Raw genomic sequence first — 18,035 nt, forward strand, 5'->3', positions numbered from 1 at the left:
CAGCGTTCACTCAGTCCGGAAATAACTCAAATAGAAAGAAAGCCAGCTAGCTAATAGATAGTTATGGAGGAAGCTAGCGAGCTATATATTGTATATAATAGATCGCTATCGAAATTGCTCGCTAGCTAACAAACTATTTATTTTGACTTCAAAAAGTCACCGCAGTGGCTGCCTTTACAGCAGCTCCTATATTTTGTTCTTCTACTTTTTCCTTTCCTAACTTTGCTGCTGTGAATCATGAATTTCTCCATTGTGAGATGATTAAAGGTTATCTAATCCATTTTCTATAAGTTATTTCCAAAGTAGTTGTGCATATGCGATTGTGGGACGTAATCAATGTTATACTGTCCATCACAAGACTGCGGTGTGGCCTCTGGCAAACAGTTAAGTTGAACACCACAGTATCTATCATGGCACTGCAAATTACAACAATTCTTTGTTAAAGTACAGTATATTTCGATATATTCATTTTGACGATGAAAAACAGAAGGACAAGATGGCTTTTAAATGACTGCTTTATTTCTGAAAACAGAAAGATGAGGAAAAAGGCAGTTTTTTTGTAATAAAAATGGTCAAAATAAAACTTCACGTTTGGGCAAGGGGTGTCTGCAGAGTCATGACACGCAAAGCATGAGAAAGACATCCATTGTGGTTGAGGATCTGGTGGAATTAAGTAGGAATAAATACATTGACTGACAATATGTGGTAGGTTGAAAGTTTTAAATGAATCTGGTGTCATAACTGTGCAGCCCCTCCTTGTGGCAAAAACACTTAACATCAGCAGCAACTATCAGTGACGCCAGTATTATCTGTCTGGTCTCATCATACCGGGCCGGACCGGCATCATCATGGGTCGAGGGTGACGCATCATGTGAGGGGGGCCCGGCATCATCTGCATGGGCGCTCCCATCGGTGGCCGCATTCCTGCTCATGGAACAAGATGGAAAATGTGAATTACACCTTAGAATTCAAACACACTTATTACTATAAACAAAGCTGTAAAGGCGTACCGGGCCCGCCAGGCATCATTCCGTGAGGTGGGGGTCCCATCATGGGCATCATGGGAGGACCAGTCATGGGCGGTGTAGGCAGCATGCCTGGCCGTGGAGGACCACCTATGCCAAATTTAGGTATTTGAATAAAATTTGTGTTACCATTGTCACTTAAATCTGACACTGAAGTATCTTTAACTTTGAAGGCCTAGACTTTCCTTATGAGTGACACATGCGGAAACCAGTGCATTTATTGCCCCTCACACTTCTTATGTTTTAAGAAACCAAATGGAACAAGTTATAAGGTTCATCCCATGCGGACTTACCGGGAGGGGGGGCACCTGCAAATGGCGTGGGAGGAATTTTTCCTTGTTGAAAAGCAGCCGCTGTCGGGGAGAGAGAGGGGGTTCCATTTATATATAGCACCTTACCATGTATATATTACAAATGCCTTTCTGAGACAACACAATCTACATATTAAAATCGTCTTACTCGTTTTATCAATGAGGCTCTGGGCCTGCTCCTCCATCCATTTCTGGTAGTAGTCCTTTACATTTTCTTTGTGTTTTCGGCCACTGCAGTGGGTCTTCCTCACTGATGGCTAACGAATCAAAGGGGAAAAATGGATTGAACAGATGCACAGGTTTGTTGTTTTGTTTTGTTTTTTTTTTTCATAAAAAAATCATGCAGGTGTGCTTACCGAATCGTGTGTTAGATAGGTGTCACAGTAGTCACAATAAAACCTGTGGAATACGATAACAAAGAAAGATCATTCACAAGCAAATCTGTGTATATATTGTGTTTACATTAAACGCTATGTATATAGTTAAACTGGTTTTAAACATTTAGGCTACAATATTTGAAATGAAAGAGCATGTACACAGTGAGCATCATTTTGTCCGATTTCAGTTTTCATGCTTTAACTGAAACATACACGAAAAATACTTGGTTCAAGTAAAAATAATATAAACATTATTGATGAACATGTTCTACAGGCATGTTTCCGGTTCAAAATTTCGCTCCAAATCGTAATGCACAGCGTGTTCCGGTCTCACTATAAAGCTAATTATACTATAACCTACCATACGAACGAAATGTAACGCTATTAACAGTGTATTTAGTGAAAAAGAATACTTACCAAGCAATAACGATATAAGTGACAAAATAGCCGAAACAATGCCTTCGGACAGAATGTCATTCCAGAAAATAGACGGAGCCGGAAGAAAGCTCGAGCTGTCTAAAAGAACATCGTTCGATTCATTTTGTCCTGTTCTCACGTTATCGTCAAATCGTATAAGATATGAACGCCTGTTTCATTGTTCGAATCTTCGGGAACACAATAAATAAAGATTAAAAGATCTCACTCACTTCGGCATGTTTCAGAAGAGACGGCGTCCAAGAAGCGCCACTCTGGAGTTCTCAAAAAAGGTTCCGACTAGAAACGGGCCGTGTCCACATTCTCTTCCGTCTAGAAATGGAGAACTTCCGTCCTGCTGTTTTGATCAAAAAAAAATTAATTTCGTTTTGAAAATAAACACATGGCAGTACCGTAATAAAAATAGGCGCAGTTTTATATCCACTGAAAAAAACATTTTTTTCGAAACAGTAATCAAAATAAAAACACACGATTAAATGGCTATGTGGTATAGCACTGAGGAGATATCCAAATTTATGGAAATTAGGCGTGGTTGCCGGAAGCGGCCCGAAACACTGCTCATTAACCACGACACAACAAATGACAATATGGAGATGAAAGATCACTGTATCGTTCCCATATGAGCCAGGACTACATTGATCTGTTTTCATATATCAGATGTTCCGCGGCACAGTGAGCAATTTGTGAACTCGAGCAAAGAGCCAATCGCAGGAGCGCTGCAAATAGCAACAGATGACGTCACCAGCCAGCCGTGATTGGCGCGGGTGACGCGCTCGGCAGTTGCAACGTCAAACTTCGTCCCCCTTGTCGTGCCATGCGCATTGACGCTTGTTGTTGTGGCGGTGGAGCATCTTGTTATGGCTAGACGAGGCCCCGGACCTGACTGATAGAACCCCTCCCCAGCCCACCCCTTACCCCGCCAACCTCATGGAGGGCACGGACATGGACGTGGACGCGGAGCTCATGCAGAAGTTTAGCTGCATGGGCACCACGGACAAGGACGTCCTCATCACGGAGTTCCAGAGGTTGCTGGGCTTCCAGCTCAACCCCGCCGGGTGCGCCTTCTTCCTGGACATGACCAACTGGTGAGAACGGGGGTGTGGGAGAGGGGGTGGGCCCCGCGCTTGTTTTGTGCTGTTTGTCACTGGACGACAAGTAGTATGTAGATTTTAGCTTGTTAGCTCATGTATGACGTGCTAATAAAATGGAGGCGACACATAGTGCGAAGTTAGTTTCGGTTTATTTCTCGTCTCTTGCGCGCTGTTTAAGGACAAAATGTAGCACCTTAAACGAAAACTGAAAGCTAAACACGTGCAAGTTCGCCACGGATGGTGTTAATTCAAGCCCCGTGAGCAGTCCGCTTGAGCTAGCCCGCGCTCAGCCTACCACTCGCACTACGTTACGTCAGGAACGCAACCCTGTGGGTGACGTCATCGGCCGTGATGCGTTGGCTGAAACAAAAAAGTCCCAAATTGAACAGAAAAATATGACAAGTCAAACCAGAGCAGCATAATTTGTCATGTCAAGCCCGGGCTATGATTTGAAATGTGGGTTTTTATCTCTGGGTTGTGTTTTAAAGGACTACCGACACATTTTTTTGTTTCCTAACTGACATCACAAAAACGTTTTATAGCATCTAAAATACCCAAAACACGCCGGCTGATATTTTTAGTCAAATGCAAAACACCAATAAAAATGACTGAAAGTGTCCCAAAACTACTTCAAAATGACTTCAGAAAGTTTCAGTTTCAGAAGGTCCCGCCCCCTTGTTCGTGACATCACGCCAAGACGTCTTGCCTTGCTTGAGAATCAAAACAATGGCTTCAGATTCGGATAATATGCTTTCTTGTTACTCATCCAGTTATGAATATGAATCAAATAGTTCTGAAGAGGAAAGCATAAATGTTTGCAATCGATTAAAGTCCTTCCGGATCATTTTGAGGTGTCTGGACTGCAATGTAATGTCCCAGAACATGCACAAGATGCACAGTAGTCACAATAAAACCTGTGGAATACGATAACAAAGAAAGATCATTCACAAGCAAATCTGTGTATATATTGTGTTTACATTAAACGCTATGTATATAGTTAAACTGGTTTTAAACATTTAGGCTACAATATTTGAAATGAAAGAGCATGTACACAGTGAGCATCATTTTGTCCGATTTCAGTTTTCATGCTTTAACTGAAACATACACGAAAAATACTTGGTTCAAGTAAAAATAATATAAACATTATTGATGAACATGTTCTACAGGCATGTTTCCGGTTCAAAATTTCGCTCCAAATCGTAATGCACAGCGTGTTCCGGTCTCACTATAAAGCTAACTATACTATAACCTACCATACGAACGAAATGTAACGCTATTAACAGTGTATTTAGTGAAAAAGAATACTTACCAAGCAATAACGATATAAGTGACAAAATAGCCGAAACAATGCCTTCGGACAGAATGTCATTCCAGAAAATAGACGGAGCCGGAAGAAAGCTCGAGCTGTCTAAAAGAACATCGTTCGATTCATTTTGTCCTGTTCTCACGTTATCGTCAAATCGTATAAGATATGAACGCCTGTTTCATTGTTCGAATATTCGGGAACACAATAAATAAAGATTAAAAGATCTCACTCACTTCGGCATGTTTCAGAAGAGACGGCGTCCAAGAAGCGCCACTCTGGAGTTCTCAAAAAAGGTTCCGACTAGAAACGGGCCGTGTCCACATTCTCTTCCGTCTAGAAATGGAGAACTTCCGTCCTGCTATTTTGATCCAAAAAAATTAATTTCGTTTTGAAAATAAACACATGGCAGTACCGTAATAAAAATAGGCGCAGTTTTATATCCACTGAAAAAAACATTTTTTTCGAAACAGTAATCAAAATAAAAACACACGATTAAATGGCTATGTGGTATAGCACTGAGGAGATATCCAAATTTATGGAAATTAGGCGTGGTTGCCGGAAGCGGCCCGAAACACTGCTCATTAACCACGACACAACAAATGACAATATGGAGATGAAAGATCACTGTATCGTTCCCATATGAGCCAGGACTACATTGATCTGTTTTCATATATCAGATGTTCCGCGGCACAGTGAGCAATTTGTGAACTCGAGCAAAGAGCCAATCGCAGGAGCGCTGCAAATAGCAACAGATGACGTCACCAGCCAGCCGTGATTGGCGCGGGTGACGCGCTCGGCAGTTGCAACGTCAAACTTCGTCCCCCTTGTCGTGCCATGCGCATTGACGCTTGTTGTTGTGGCGGTGGAGCATCTTGTTATGGCTAGACGAGGCCCCGGACCTGACTGATAGAACCCCTCCCCAGCCCACCCCTTACCCCGCCAACCTCATGGAGGGCACGGACATGGACGTGGACGCGGAGCTCATGCAGAAGTTTAGCTGCATGGGCACCACGGACAAGGACGTCCTCATCACGGAGTTCCAGAGGTTGCTGGGCTTCCAGCTCAACCCCGCCGGGTGCGCCTTCTTCCTGGACATGACCAACTGGTGAGAACGGGGGTGTGGGAGAGGGGGTGGGCCCCGCGCTTGTTTTGTGCTGTTTGTCACTGGACGACAAGTAGTATGTAGATTTTAGCTTGTTAGCTCATGTATGACGTGCTAATAAAATGGAGGCGACACATAGTGTGAAGTTAGTTTCGGTTTATTTCTCGTCTCTTGCGCGCTGTTAAAGGACAAAATGTAGCACCTTAAACGAAAACTGAAAGCTAAACACGTGCAAGTTCGCCACGGATGGTGTTAATTCAAGCCCCGTGAGCAGTCCGCTTGAGCTAGCCCGCGCTCAGCCTACCACTCTCACTACGTTACGTCAGGAACGCAACCCTGTGGGTGACGTCATCGGCCGTGATGCGTTGGCCGAAACAAAAAAAGTCCCAAATTGAACAGAAAAATATGACAAGTCAAACCAGAGCAGCATAATTTGTCATGTCAAGCCCGGGCTATGATTTGAAATGTGGGTTTTTATCTCTGGGTTGTGTTTTAAAGGACTACCGACACATTTTTTTGTTTCCTAACTGACATCACAAAAACGTTTTATAGCATCTAAAATACCCAAAACACGCCGGCTGATATTTTTAGTCAAATGCAAAACACCAATAAAAATGACTGAAAGTGTCCCAAAACTACTTCAAAATGACTTCAGAAAGTTTCAGTTTCAGAAGGTCCCGCCCCCTTGTTCGTGACATCACGCCAAGACGTCTTGCCTTGCTTGAGAATCAAAACAATGGCTTCAGATTCGGATAATATGCTTTCTTGTTACTCATCCAGTTATGAATATGAATCAAATAGTTCTGAAGAGGAAAGCATAAATGTTTGCAATCGATTAAAGTCCTTCCGGATCATTTTGAGGTGTCTGGACTGCAATGTAATGTCCCAGAACATGCACAAGATGGCGCCCAAGCTCCGTTGGAAATGGGCTGATTTGTCTGCTGGGAATTTGTGCCAACTAGTAGTCTTGGTGCAACACACAACGATTCACCATCGCGTTATTTGTGTTTTCCTTGTAATTTCGCCATCAGCATGAAGTTTTCAGACTGAACAAAGTACCCAAAATGCATTGTGTGTTGCTTTCTCGGTCAAGGGCGTTCCAGACGTGACGTCACGGTAGGTATCGTCACCAACTCAAAAACAAGACTTCCTGAATATTCCTGAGTCTTAAAACGAAAAATATAGCTATATGGGGTGGAATCTTTGTAAAATCCACTCAGTAGAAGTCATTTGAAGCCATTTTACAAATTATGGACACAACTTGTCCGGAGGCGTCGGTTGTCCTTTAAATGAGTGTTTTAAAGTTCCAACTTGTGAAGCATGAAATCACATCCCGTCATTTTTTTTTATCTTTGACATATTTTGCTACCAGGAACCTTCAGGCTGCCATTGGCGCTTATTATGACTTTGAGAGTCCCAGCATCAACACGCCATCCATGTCGTTTGTGGAAGATGTGACGATTGGAGAAGGTGAATCGGTCCCGCCGGACACGCCTTTCACAAAGACCTGGAGGATACAGAACTCAGGTACGGCACGCTGTCATCACAACTTTTCTGTACTATGCAGTAATATTCGTTGTTTTTTTTAATCTGATAACAACTAATATATCCTTGTAAATATTGTCTGTCTGCACGTGTTAGCACATGTTAGCGTTGAATGATCTGTCACGTTCAGGGTTGTAGGACAGCAACATTAATGCGAGTTTCATTAGCCCAATTTGTGATGTTTTGTATTGTGTGTTTGCATTTATCTAGCGGACTTGTAAAATGTTACACATGTATAAACATAATATAGATTTAATTTGTCAGTAAACTTCAATAAATAAACAAGATGACTTTCCAACTACAAGACGGTGCTGGGGGTTTTAAAGTGTGGGTCTTAAGCCAGGGTCAGCATTTTAAAGTTCATTCATGTATTAATTTTCCAATCCATTTATCCTCACAAGGGTCGTTGGGGGACAGGAATTTATCCCAATCTGTCTTCAATGCAGACTGGGAACCTTACATTCACACCTAAGGGCAATTTAACAATAATAATAATAATAATGCATTTCATTTATAAGCGTGTGCCGGTGAGCAGCGGCTGCCATTCACGCCAGCGTTCACTCTATAATAGCTAGCTAGATATAGTCAGCTAGATAGCTAGCCAGCTAGATAGCTAATAGATAGCAAGCACAATAGCCAGCTAGCCAGCTAAATAGTTAACAGATAGCAAATAGCTAGCTAGATAGCCAGCAAGATAGCTAGCTAGATATCCAACTAGTTAATTTAGTGTGCGCAATCACCCTTCGATGCATGATTTTGAAACGTGTCCACTCACTGCTGTAGGCGTGGAGTCATGGCCGCCGGGCGTGTGCCTCAAGTACATCGGCGGCGACCAGTTCGGTCACGTCAATACGGTCATGGTGAAGTCTCTCGAGCCTCGGGAGGTGGCGGATGTCAGCGTGCAGATGAGGAGTCCCGCATCGCCCGGCATGTACCAAGGCCAGTGGAGGATGTGCACCGCCACCGGCTTATTCTACGGAGGTACGGCGCAGTGGGAAGGCATCTGTGAAATTCTATCTACATTTTCAGCTATCTTAACTGAAACATGAGCAGCTATGACGTTTGTGCTGCTGGAACTAACAGCGAATGAATTTTTAAAGTTATTTGAGGGAAAATCGCTACTTAAAAATGCTAGCTACCTAGCTAGCTATCTATTAGCAATCTGGCTGGCTAATTAGCCATCTAGCTAGCTGTCTAGCTGGCTATCTAATAGCTATCTATTAGCAGCTATCTAGGTAGCTTTCTACCCATTTGAGTGACTTCCGGGTTCAGGGAACGCTGGTGCATGTGGCTTCCGCTGCTCACCCACGGAAAAATTTATCCTATGACTGTAAAGTGACCTTGAGAGTTTTGAAAGGCGCTTATAAATGATATGGATTATTATTATTTACAATACGTGCTCCATTATAATGTCACTGTTATGAAATTCACACGGATGTCATGATAACGTGTGTCACGTCAAGTGAACCTGGCACCGTTTGCATTCAGATGTGATCTGGGTGATCCTGAGCGTGGAAGTGGGCGGCCTCCTGGGGGTCACGCAACAACTATCGTCCTTCGAGACGGAGTTCAACACGCAGCCTCAGCGCGACGTGCAGGGCGACTTCAACCCCTTCGCCTCGCCGCAGAAGAACAAGAGAGACTCTGACGGCAGCGAAGGCTGCGGCGAAAACACGGCCACTCATCATATCACCAACAGGACGTCCAATGGCCTGCAGGCTAATTTGACACCTGTTACACGCGGACAGGTACGCTTTGAGATGTGTCTTTGGAATCAAGGTTATGACATTAATTTTATTAATGATTGGATTGGATTAGCCTTTACTAGTCTCGCAGTGGGAGAAATTTACATTTCACCGCAGCAGAGTCATGGAAGGAAGAGGAAAGGAAAGGAAGAAGTAGAAAAACAAAATACAGGAGCTGCTGTAAAGGCAGCCACTGTCGCGGCGCCATCTTGAAGTCAAAAACAACCAAAAACAGTGATACTTCAGTTTATGAACTTAATTGGTTTCCAGAAAGTGTGTGTAAGGCGAAAAGTTCGTCTGCCAAACATTTATTTCCCATAAGAAACCATTACAAATGAGAATAATCCGTTCCCAGGTCCCCATAAAACATAATTTTCTACTAAATAAGACTTAAAACTACACAAAATATCCCCTATTATTATGCATAATAAATGTGCTATTGTATTATAATTAAAGAAATAAACTGTACTGTATGATAAAGTCGTTTTATTTACCTTTGTAACGGTCGTTGATGTAGTTGCCTCTTGATGATATCCGAGTGAAGTTGCCGTGCTTTCTCTGTGATAATCCCCTCACTCACACGGTCCCCTGCTAGCTGCTTTTTGTTAATCCAAATCAATAGAAGTTTTTCAACCTCTTCTATGGCCTGAGACCGTTGCTTAGACAACACAGAAACACCCTTTGCCACACGTAGCAATGGTCGACTTAGTGTACTGGTACTGTGACGCTAAGTCACACAAACACACACCTCGTTCATCTGGCGCTCCGTGTGGTTTGGTTGGTTTGCCGAAAACTGTTCATATGCCAAGATTATATTCTTGCAAATTTAATGTTCGTAAGGCAAAAAGTTCATAAACTAAAGCGTTCCTAAGACGAGGTATCACTGTAATATGACAACACAAAGACAGTTATTCAATCTTAACTCATTCACTGCCATTCACCAATTTGTTCGGGAATTGAAAATATGACGTAGAGCGACATTCCTGAATTTGTTTACACGAAGCTGTAGCATCCATTGATGAAGAGAGATTTCCTCACATCTCCTGTCCCACGTAAATCTGCTTCATTTCCAAACCGCCGCTTGATGATATTATATGTAGTGTGTACGTATATTTTCTAAATACAATTAATTTCTGTTTCCTGATCTGTTCTGGCTGCCTTTCTCTTCTATTTGTTATCATTATATTAACTTATGCCAGATAATAAAACGTACAAAAATGCACATTTTAATCATGTTTTATCTGTTTGTGTGTTTGTTCAGGGTGTTCACGGACCGTATCCGTTTGGACAGAGCTAGAATGGCTCTTACCCCCTGGAAGTCCTCAAAAAGCGGGAGCGCCGGAGGAACTGTTATGTTCAAACAAGTCTCCACAAATGCCCCCTTTCCCCTCCGCGGATGGCGGCGATGGCCGAACGTCCCAGCCGCAAGCAAGCGTTAGCGCTTGTTTCAAATTTTTTACTTTTTTGGGTCATCTGCTCACGAACACTCTGGCCATCGCTCGGACGTCCCGAGAAGATGTCGGCCTTAAAAAGGTCATGCTTTTAACCTTCAATTCCCCCTCATGTTCACATATCCAATGACTTTGAGGCATAGATTCCCCATCGTCGATTGCATTTTAAATCCCCCCTCATAGACAAACTCTGTGACTCGCTGCCACATCACGGGACAATGGTGGGCTTTCAGAAGATGTCTTGAGAAAAGTTTGAAAAAGCCATGTAGGGGGACTAAAAAAAATATCGATTTTGCCTGGTGAGTGGTTGTACGGAAGAGCATTAGGGCCATGTTGAATTTGTTTATTTTGATGGGGTTCTATTCTAAAAAAAGTCGCAAGTACGCGAGTTTCAAACTTGCAAATTTTCTAGATTTAAAGTCACAAATTTGCTCGATTTAAAGTCATAAAATGCTAGATTTAAAGTCACAAATTTGCTAGATTCAAACTTGGAAATTTGCTAATTTAAAGTCATAAATTTGCTAGATTCAAACTTGCAAATTTTCTAGATTTAAAGTCACAAATTTACTAGATTCAAACTCGCAAATTTGCTTGATTTAAAGTCATAAATTGCTAGATTTAAAGTCACAAATTTGCTAGATTCAAACTTGCAAATTTTCTAGATTTAAAGTCACAAATTTGCTAGATTCAAACTCGCAAATTTGCTAGATTCAAAGTCACAAATTTGCTAGATTCAAACTTGCAAATTTTCTAGATTTAAAGTCACAAATTTGCTAGATTCAAACTCGCAAATTTGCTAGATTCAAAGTCACAAATTTGCTAGATTTAAAGTCACAAATTTGCGAGATTCAAACTTGCAAATTTTCTCGATTTAAAGTAAAAAATGTGCTCGATTTAAAGTCATAAATTTGCTAGATTTAAAGTCATAAATTGCGAGATTTAAAGTTACAAATTTGCTAGATTCAAACTTGCAAATTTGTGACTTTAAACCGATCAAATTTGCGAGTTTGAATCTAGCAAATTTGTAACTTTAAATCGAGCAAATTTGCGAGTTTGAATCTCGCAAATTTGTGACTTTAAATCGATCAAATTTGCGAGTTTGACTCGAGCAAATTTGTAACTTTAAATCGAGCAAATTTGCGAGTTTGAATGTAGCAAATTTGTGACTTTAAATCTAGCAAATTTATGACTTTAAACGAGCAAATTTGTAACCTTAAATTTAGCTTTTTTTCTCAGAATTATACCACATCTCTAAAAAATATATATTATTTCAACTTGGCCCTAATGCTTTTCCGTAGGTTGTATTTTGCCACGTCTGTCTGTTTTTTGCTCAATGTGTGCGTTGGTTGCGTGCATGCGTGTTGCATTCAAGTGACAAAAGAAAGGGTGTGCGCTTGTGTATCATTTGAAGAATGCTCCAAAAAGCTCATGAATCATCCACGTTATTTATTTGTACTCTTGATCAGCAGATGGTGCTAAAAGTCTAACTAAAAATCTCAAGTGAGTGGGTGCGTGTTTTCCAAGAGGTGATTTCGCTTTGAGCGCTGAAGTTCTGTTACTGCTGTTTGCACAAACATAATTTCCAATAGCTATTTAGTTTTATTTGTATTTTTTACTGATTATAAAAGGGTAGGGGGAGAGGTTGTTGTGGAATGCAATGCATCTTCATCCCGTCCCAGCTTCCCCAAAAAGGTTTGTATTCTTCACAGCTTTAAGGAGTGACAACACGCGACAAATGGTCCTCACGAAAAAGCGAATTTTATCAGCGTTCTCTCAGTCAAAGGTCTGGAAAATGTATTTTTGAATGGAGAATAAAATGGGAAAAGTTGTTACGCTGATGCTGTCTTGCGGGGTGCTCGGGTGGGCAAAGGGGGGTTCGAGGGTATAGCATCTCATTGTTGACAAAGGGTACACCTGCACATGCTCCGTGACTCACACTCACTCGTCTGTTAGCTTCTATTAACTTACTGGCGCTCAAGCGTAACAATGTTGTTCCTCGGCCAAAGGAAAATTCACATGCCACTCGCGGGAACTGCCATGCAAGTGCCTAAACCCAAAAGCTAACATGCTAGCTTGCCAATCCACAGGCCTTTTTACACAGTATGACATTTTGATTCATGTCCACTGTCACCGGACACGTATGTTGACGTTATGGAAATGTGTTTTTTTAATATTTTACTGTATGTATTTTTTTTTACTCAGAAAGAAAAAGAAATCGATCCAATTCAGTTCTCATATTTTATGACCACACAAATAGCAAATAGACAAAAAATACATATAGCTATATAGCTAGCTAAGGATGTGAAATATACATATGTATATAGCTCGCTCTCTACAGTTTCTATCTATCTATCTATCTATCTATCTATCTATCTATCTATCTATCTATCTATCTATCTATCTATCTATCTATCTATCTATCTATCTATCTATCTATCTATCTATCCATCCATCCATCAATCATGTGTTGATGCTGCTCTCGTTTCACTTTCATCCTATAGGGTCAACTCGCTATTTAATGAGGCCTGATGTGTGCACACTTGCACACACACAAACACATATGCACGGGCACACACACGTACAGACGCGAGAACACACACACGTACGCGCAGACACGACTGCTTGTGTGCATGAGTAAACAAGGCAGCCCTATAAATTCCAATAGCTGTCAATGGAGGTGGAATTCCTTCATTGTGTCAGTGTGTCGGCCCCGAGCAGATGCTTTGACTCCAGGCAAGTGTGCAGTTGTCCTTCAGGCGGGCACACCCAACTAAACCCGCATAATTATTATTATGATATTAAAATCTTGAAGCCGTCATCATAGCCCCCCCCCCCCTCGCCGCTTCTTTTTGTTTTTTCCAATGCACCCCCGTCCCGAAGCAGCGGACGGCCGTCACCTCAGGTGGTTGGACGTGATCCCATCTTAAAAACATCAAGAGCATCATTTCATCTGGTGACCATCGACGGCATCAACTGGAGAATCCCAACCCAGGTAAGACCCCCCCCCCGCGCCTCCCCCCATTCATGATGACTGCTGAATGTTTGGGGTTTTAGCAAAAATGACTGCCATGTTTAATTCAATTCACTTTTCAGGATCTTGTACAATATTCCACGGGGCTCCTTTTTAGGGGTTCAAACCTGATTTGACAATAAGAGAATTTGTTGCATTTCATCATATTTATTCTATGATTATAATTTGAAGACACATGTCAAAGTCAGGGCCCAGGTGCCTGATTATATATATATATATATATATATATATATATATATATATATATATATATATATATATATATATATATATATACTGTTTCTGGCTGAAATACCTCAAAATTGGAAATTGTCTTTACTGTTAATAACATTTAATTTGAGGTAGATTTGGAAGTATTTCGATTAAAACCCCTTCTTTAAAAAAATTGAAGTAGAACAAAGTTACTTTATATGCTTCCGATTTCAAAAATATCCATGATCTATTGGTGTGATAAGATGAGACCTTCATCATTTAGATGTATTTATGGTTTCACTGTGTAATTTACTGCACTAGCTACAATTGCTTGAGTATTATATATATTATTATATATAAATATATATTATTCTCATACGCACGCACGCATGCACACACACACACACACACACACACACACACACACACACACACACACACACACACACACACACACACACACACACACACACGCACACACACACACACACATATACAAGCAGAAGTACTGATTAAGATTCCTTACTACAGTAAAAGTACACTCTGAAATGTGTTTAGGTACAAAAATATAACTTTACTGTCAGTTTTGCATAACTTTCCACTTGGTACAACAAAAACTCTAAAATGAAATATTTTAATTATTATAATTAACAAAAAAAATACTTTAACTCGTTCACTGCCAGACATGCTAAATGTCAAGTGCCAGGGTTTTTGTCATTTTCACTCAAATTGCAGGACCTACAAACTATTGAATTTTAGGACTACCTAAACATTCAATGCAGTGTAAGAAACCTTAGACTCTCTTCTTTCATCGGAACAAAAGAGTTGATTCCTAAATTCTATTGAGTCTGGAGTTATCTGAGCTTGAAATGAGGACGGCTGTCCAAAATACAATGAAATACGTAGTACATATTAGTTTAATAGCGCTTGAACAACAGCCGAAGCTGGAACAAAGCGCTCACATGGAAAAAAGGAAATGCTGCCCCTATGTTGAAGGGAAAAAACACTGCCAGAAGTCTGGCCAGCACTTCATCGGCATCCAAGCAATAAAAAAACAACCATAACCCTGAATCAAATCCACACTGTCTACATTATTGGTTGTAGTATGTCCCACTGGCTTGGTTTCCTCCCCTACTGAAGCATCTTTTACTCTCTGGGACCTGAAGCGGGCATTTTCTCTTAAATTCTTTTTGAATCAGGCAGGTAAATGGCCCTTGCGAAAAATTTAAGGTAATCCTTCACAGCGACCAAAAAGCCAGTCTCACGCCGTCATTTTCTCACTCAATGGGCGCATGTGTGCGGAAGCGATGCAGTTCCCATGGCGGGGAGTCTTGACTTTGCTGAGCAAATGTCATCTAATGCTCCTGAAATGAATATCAGGTTCTTGACCAAACTCATTTAAAGATCAGTCAGTGATTTAAGTCCCCCTTGCCCCGCCACCATCTTTTTTTTCTCTTCCATTTGGACAAAGTTAATATGGCTAAATTTGCTTTGTTAATAGGCTTAGCACAAGCTGTCGCAGAGCAGACACGCAGCGGTGAGACTAAAATGTGGCTTAGGGGAAACACAAAAAAGAGATAAAAGGAAAATGAGGAGGCGACCTGGCGTGTGGGGGGTTCCAAATCATTGAATCACACACCCTGAGTTGCTAGCCTCTTTTTTCTTTCATTTTGGGCACTTGGAGTGATCACTTAATTCGAGTTTGGGGAGACAAGAACGGAAAAGAAATGAAAACAACACTTACTCAGAAATTAGGAAAAAAAAGGGATTTGAGAATCTGTAAACAAATTGAGTGACCACTGAGCTAACTGGCTGAACCTCAAGACAGACTGACGGACTGAATAATAATTAATAATAATAATAATAATAATCCATTACATTTTAAGCGCCTTGCAAAGCTCTCAAGGGCACTTTACAGTCACAGACAAGCATAGGTACTATAATAAATAAAATACAATCACAAATCGAACGCAATAAATAAAATACAATTATAAATAGAAACGAGAGAGAAGTACACAGAAAATGCAATTTTAAATGTAGGTGGGTTTTGAGATGGGACTTGAAGGTGGGAAGAGAATCGATGTTACGAATGTTGGGAGGAAGCAAGTTCCAGAGTTCGCGGGCAGAGCAGCTGAAGGCTCTGTCACCCATCGTGCTGAGACGGGCAGGGGCGGTGGGCACACAGAGGCGGAGGGAGGAAGAGGATCTGAGGGTACGAGAGGGAATAGAAATTTGAAGAAGGTCAAATAGGTATGGGGGGCAAGGTTATGGATAGCTTTAAATGTATAAAGAAGAATTTTTAAGTTGATTCTATATTTGACCGGGAGCCAGTGGAGCTCTTGGAGGACGGGGGTGATGTGGTGAAAGAATGACGTTCTGGTGATGAGCCGGCCTGAAGAATTCTGGACGAGTTGAAGTTTAATAACCAAAGACAAGAACTGACTGCTGACTAACCGGCAAACTAAAGAACCGTTTTAAATGTCGGTGCCAAACAACTGACTGACAAATTTATTTATTGACTCAGTGAATTACTCAGCAATTAACTGACTGAGCAACTCACCAATTGGCACCGGACAGAATGGCGAACTTACCAAGCAGAGTAACTTAATGACTGACTCCCAACTGTCAATGTACTCAACTCATTTGAATAACTGAATGAACAAGCAAACAAGGACCAACTAATTAATCTAATTATAGACTAGCTAATCGACTGAAAACAAAGAGACTGACTTGCTGAGTAACTAACTGATAGACTTACCCCCTTACTAACTGACTGATTGAAATCGCGGTACCAAACTATATGACTCCAACCAAATTATCCATTCCATCCATCCATTTGCAGATCGCTTCATCCTCATTAGGGTCGCGGGGAGTGCTGGTGCCTACCCCAGACGCCTTCAGGCACGAGACACCCCGAATTGGTTGCCAGCCAATCGCAAGGCACACAGAGACGAACAACCATTCGCCCTCACCCTAAGGACAATTTAGTGTGTTCAACCAGCCTAATTATCTGACAAAGTAATTAACTCTCTTATTGATAAACTGTACAAATGACCCTACAGACTGACTGATTAACTCAATGGGTAATTATCTCACTGACCGACCGACTTCTTGACTGCTGGAATGCCTCCCTGACTAACCACCATAACTGACCTAACACTATCGATATGGCAAACCAATTCAGTGACTAATGAATGAATTGACTGACCGATCGAATGACGAACTCATTGAGTGGAACAATATGCAAGCGACGGACTAGCAAACTCATTGACTGACTAACGAACCATTTCCATGTGACTTTAACATCCAGACCTAAAACTACAGGTCTGACTTCCTTCATGTGGATGACTGGCTCAGACCAATCATTTGATTGACTCAGGATTGTGCCCTATGGATTCTACCTAGCAACATGGGGCCATGCAAATGTGACCTGACCAGAACTCGAGGTCTACAGAGTATATAGTCTTTGGATTCCAAAAAATGTCTGTTGGGTTTGAGTTAATGCATGTGAAACAACATCTTGGGGGTTTAAACAATTCTGGAGGTCTTCTGGAGTCAGATGGGTTGGTTGAATAATTCCTTAAGACTTAATTGTGATTTGATTTCTTTGACGATGTGGTCAAACAGAGCACATGTGCTCTGCGAAGCATCTCTTTATTACTGATAAGATGCCAGCCGAGCGCCTTCTCGTATGCCACCTGTGTCTGGTACACACTGCGACGGCCATCGCCGTGAGATTACAACACTTAGGCCACAGCTGAAGTCCATAAAAGAACACTTACGACGGCTGTACTTCTGTCATAAAAGTAGAAAAAGAACAGGTCTACCTTTTTTTCCTGGCATTGTAAAGCCAGAGCGTTCCAGCACGTTACGTGAGCCGAGTTTGATTAAAAAAACTCCAGCTGACAGCAGAGCCAGAAGGCCACGGTGGTGACGGCACCTTGAAAGTGAAGTGGCTAAAGGACTGAAGCGGGGGTCAGCTACCCCCAAGACAGCGACCATTCTGTACCATTGACCCACAAATTTAGCCCAATCCAGTTTGCCCCATGCCTGCCTGTATCACTGTGCGGGCTTTAACCCTCCAGGGTCACTACCCTCCGACACCCACCTCAACAGCATCACCATCTCCATTGGGTTTTTAAGGCAGGTCACCATTTTGGTTCTTGCCTGATCATGCAATGGAGCTTGTCGCTGGATGACCTGCTTGGATAATTTAGTGACTGGATTGTGAGATTGCCACAGGAAATCATAATGGATCTGATTTAGAGACTTACAAGATGTAATTGAAACAACAAAACTCAGGATCTTTTTGTAAATTGATGTACTGTCGATCTACAAAAGTGTATTTGGAGGGCTAAATACATGTGCTAGTATTGAATACTGCCGATGAGAGACTGCTGTGCGAGGCAAGAATTGATGAAATG

The 18,035-nt window shown here is 41.6% G+C and overlaps 2 protein-coding genes across 2 annotated transcripts; one reads left to right on the forward strand and one right to left on the reverse strand.

Moving 5' to 3' along the window:
- Window positions 1-497: 497 nt before the first annotated feature.
- snrpc (small nuclear ribonucleoprotein polypeptide C) lies at window positions 498-2,466 on the reverse strand. Its single transcript, XM_089010448.1, has 6 exons — window positions 2,361-2,466; window positions 1,693-1,735; window positions 1,485-1,593; window positions 1,319-1,378; window positions 1,011-1,115; window positions 498-924 (listed from the first exon to the last, which is right to left on the reverse strand). Exons 1-6 carry the CDS (start codon window positions 2,366-2,368, stop codon window positions 806-808), a joined length of 444 nt encoding a protein of 147 aa, XP_088866574.1. The 5' UTR covers window positions 2,369-2,466; the 3' UTR covers window positions 498-805.
- A 2,932-nt stretch (window positions 2,467-5,398) lies between these two features.
- On the forward strand, window positions 5,399-12,216 carry ilrun (inflammation and lipid regulator with UBA-like and NBR1-like domains). Its single transcript, XM_089011053.1, has 5 exons — window positions 5,399-5,650; window positions 7,020-7,174; window positions 7,976-8,173; window positions 8,681-8,940; window positions 10,199-12,216. Exons 1-5 carry the CDS (start codon window positions 5,493-5,495, stop codon window positions 10,232-10,234), a joined length of 807 nt encoding a protein of 268 aa, XP_088867179.1. The 5' UTR covers window positions 5,399-5,492; the 3' UTR covers window positions 10,235-12,216.
- Window positions 12,217-18,035: the final 5,819 nt, after the last annotated feature.

Source organism: Hippocampus bargibanti, linkage group LG12 (genome assembly GCF_051943395.1).
Source record: "Hippocampus bargibanti isolate YZ-2025 linkage group LG12, ASM5194339v1, whole genome shotgun sequence".
Lineage (NCBI taxonomy): Eukaryota > Metazoa > Chordata > Actinopteri > Syngnathiformes > Syngnathidae > Hippocampus > Hippocampus bargibanti.

What these genes read in the sequence shown, in the direction of transcription:
- snrpc (XM_089010448.1), bottom strand. An exon ending in CCTATCTAACACACGATTCG is followed by an intron (nt 1,594 to 1,692) that starts GTAAGCACACCT and finishes TTGATTCGTTAG; the next exon opens with CCATCAGTGAGGAAGACCCA. An exon ending in AATGATGCCTGGCGGGCCCG is followed by an intron (nt 925 to 1,010) that starts GTACGCCTTTAC and finishes TTCCATGAGCAG; the next exon opens with GAATGCGGCCACCGATGGGA.
- ilrun (XM_089011053.1), top strand. Translation starts at nt 5,493, where the DNA reads ATGGAGGGCACGGACATGGACGTGGACGCGGAGCTCATGCAGAAGTTT. An exon ending in CTGGAGGATACAGAACTCAG is followed by an intron (nt 7,175 to 7,975) that starts GTACGGCACGCT and finishes TCACTGCTGTAG; the next exon opens with GCGTGGAGTCATGGCCGCCG. An exon ending in CACCGGCTTATTCTACGGAG is followed by an intron (nt 8,174 to 8,680) that starts GTACGGCGCAGT and finishes GTTTGCATTCAG; the next exon opens with ATGTGATCTGGGTGATCCTG.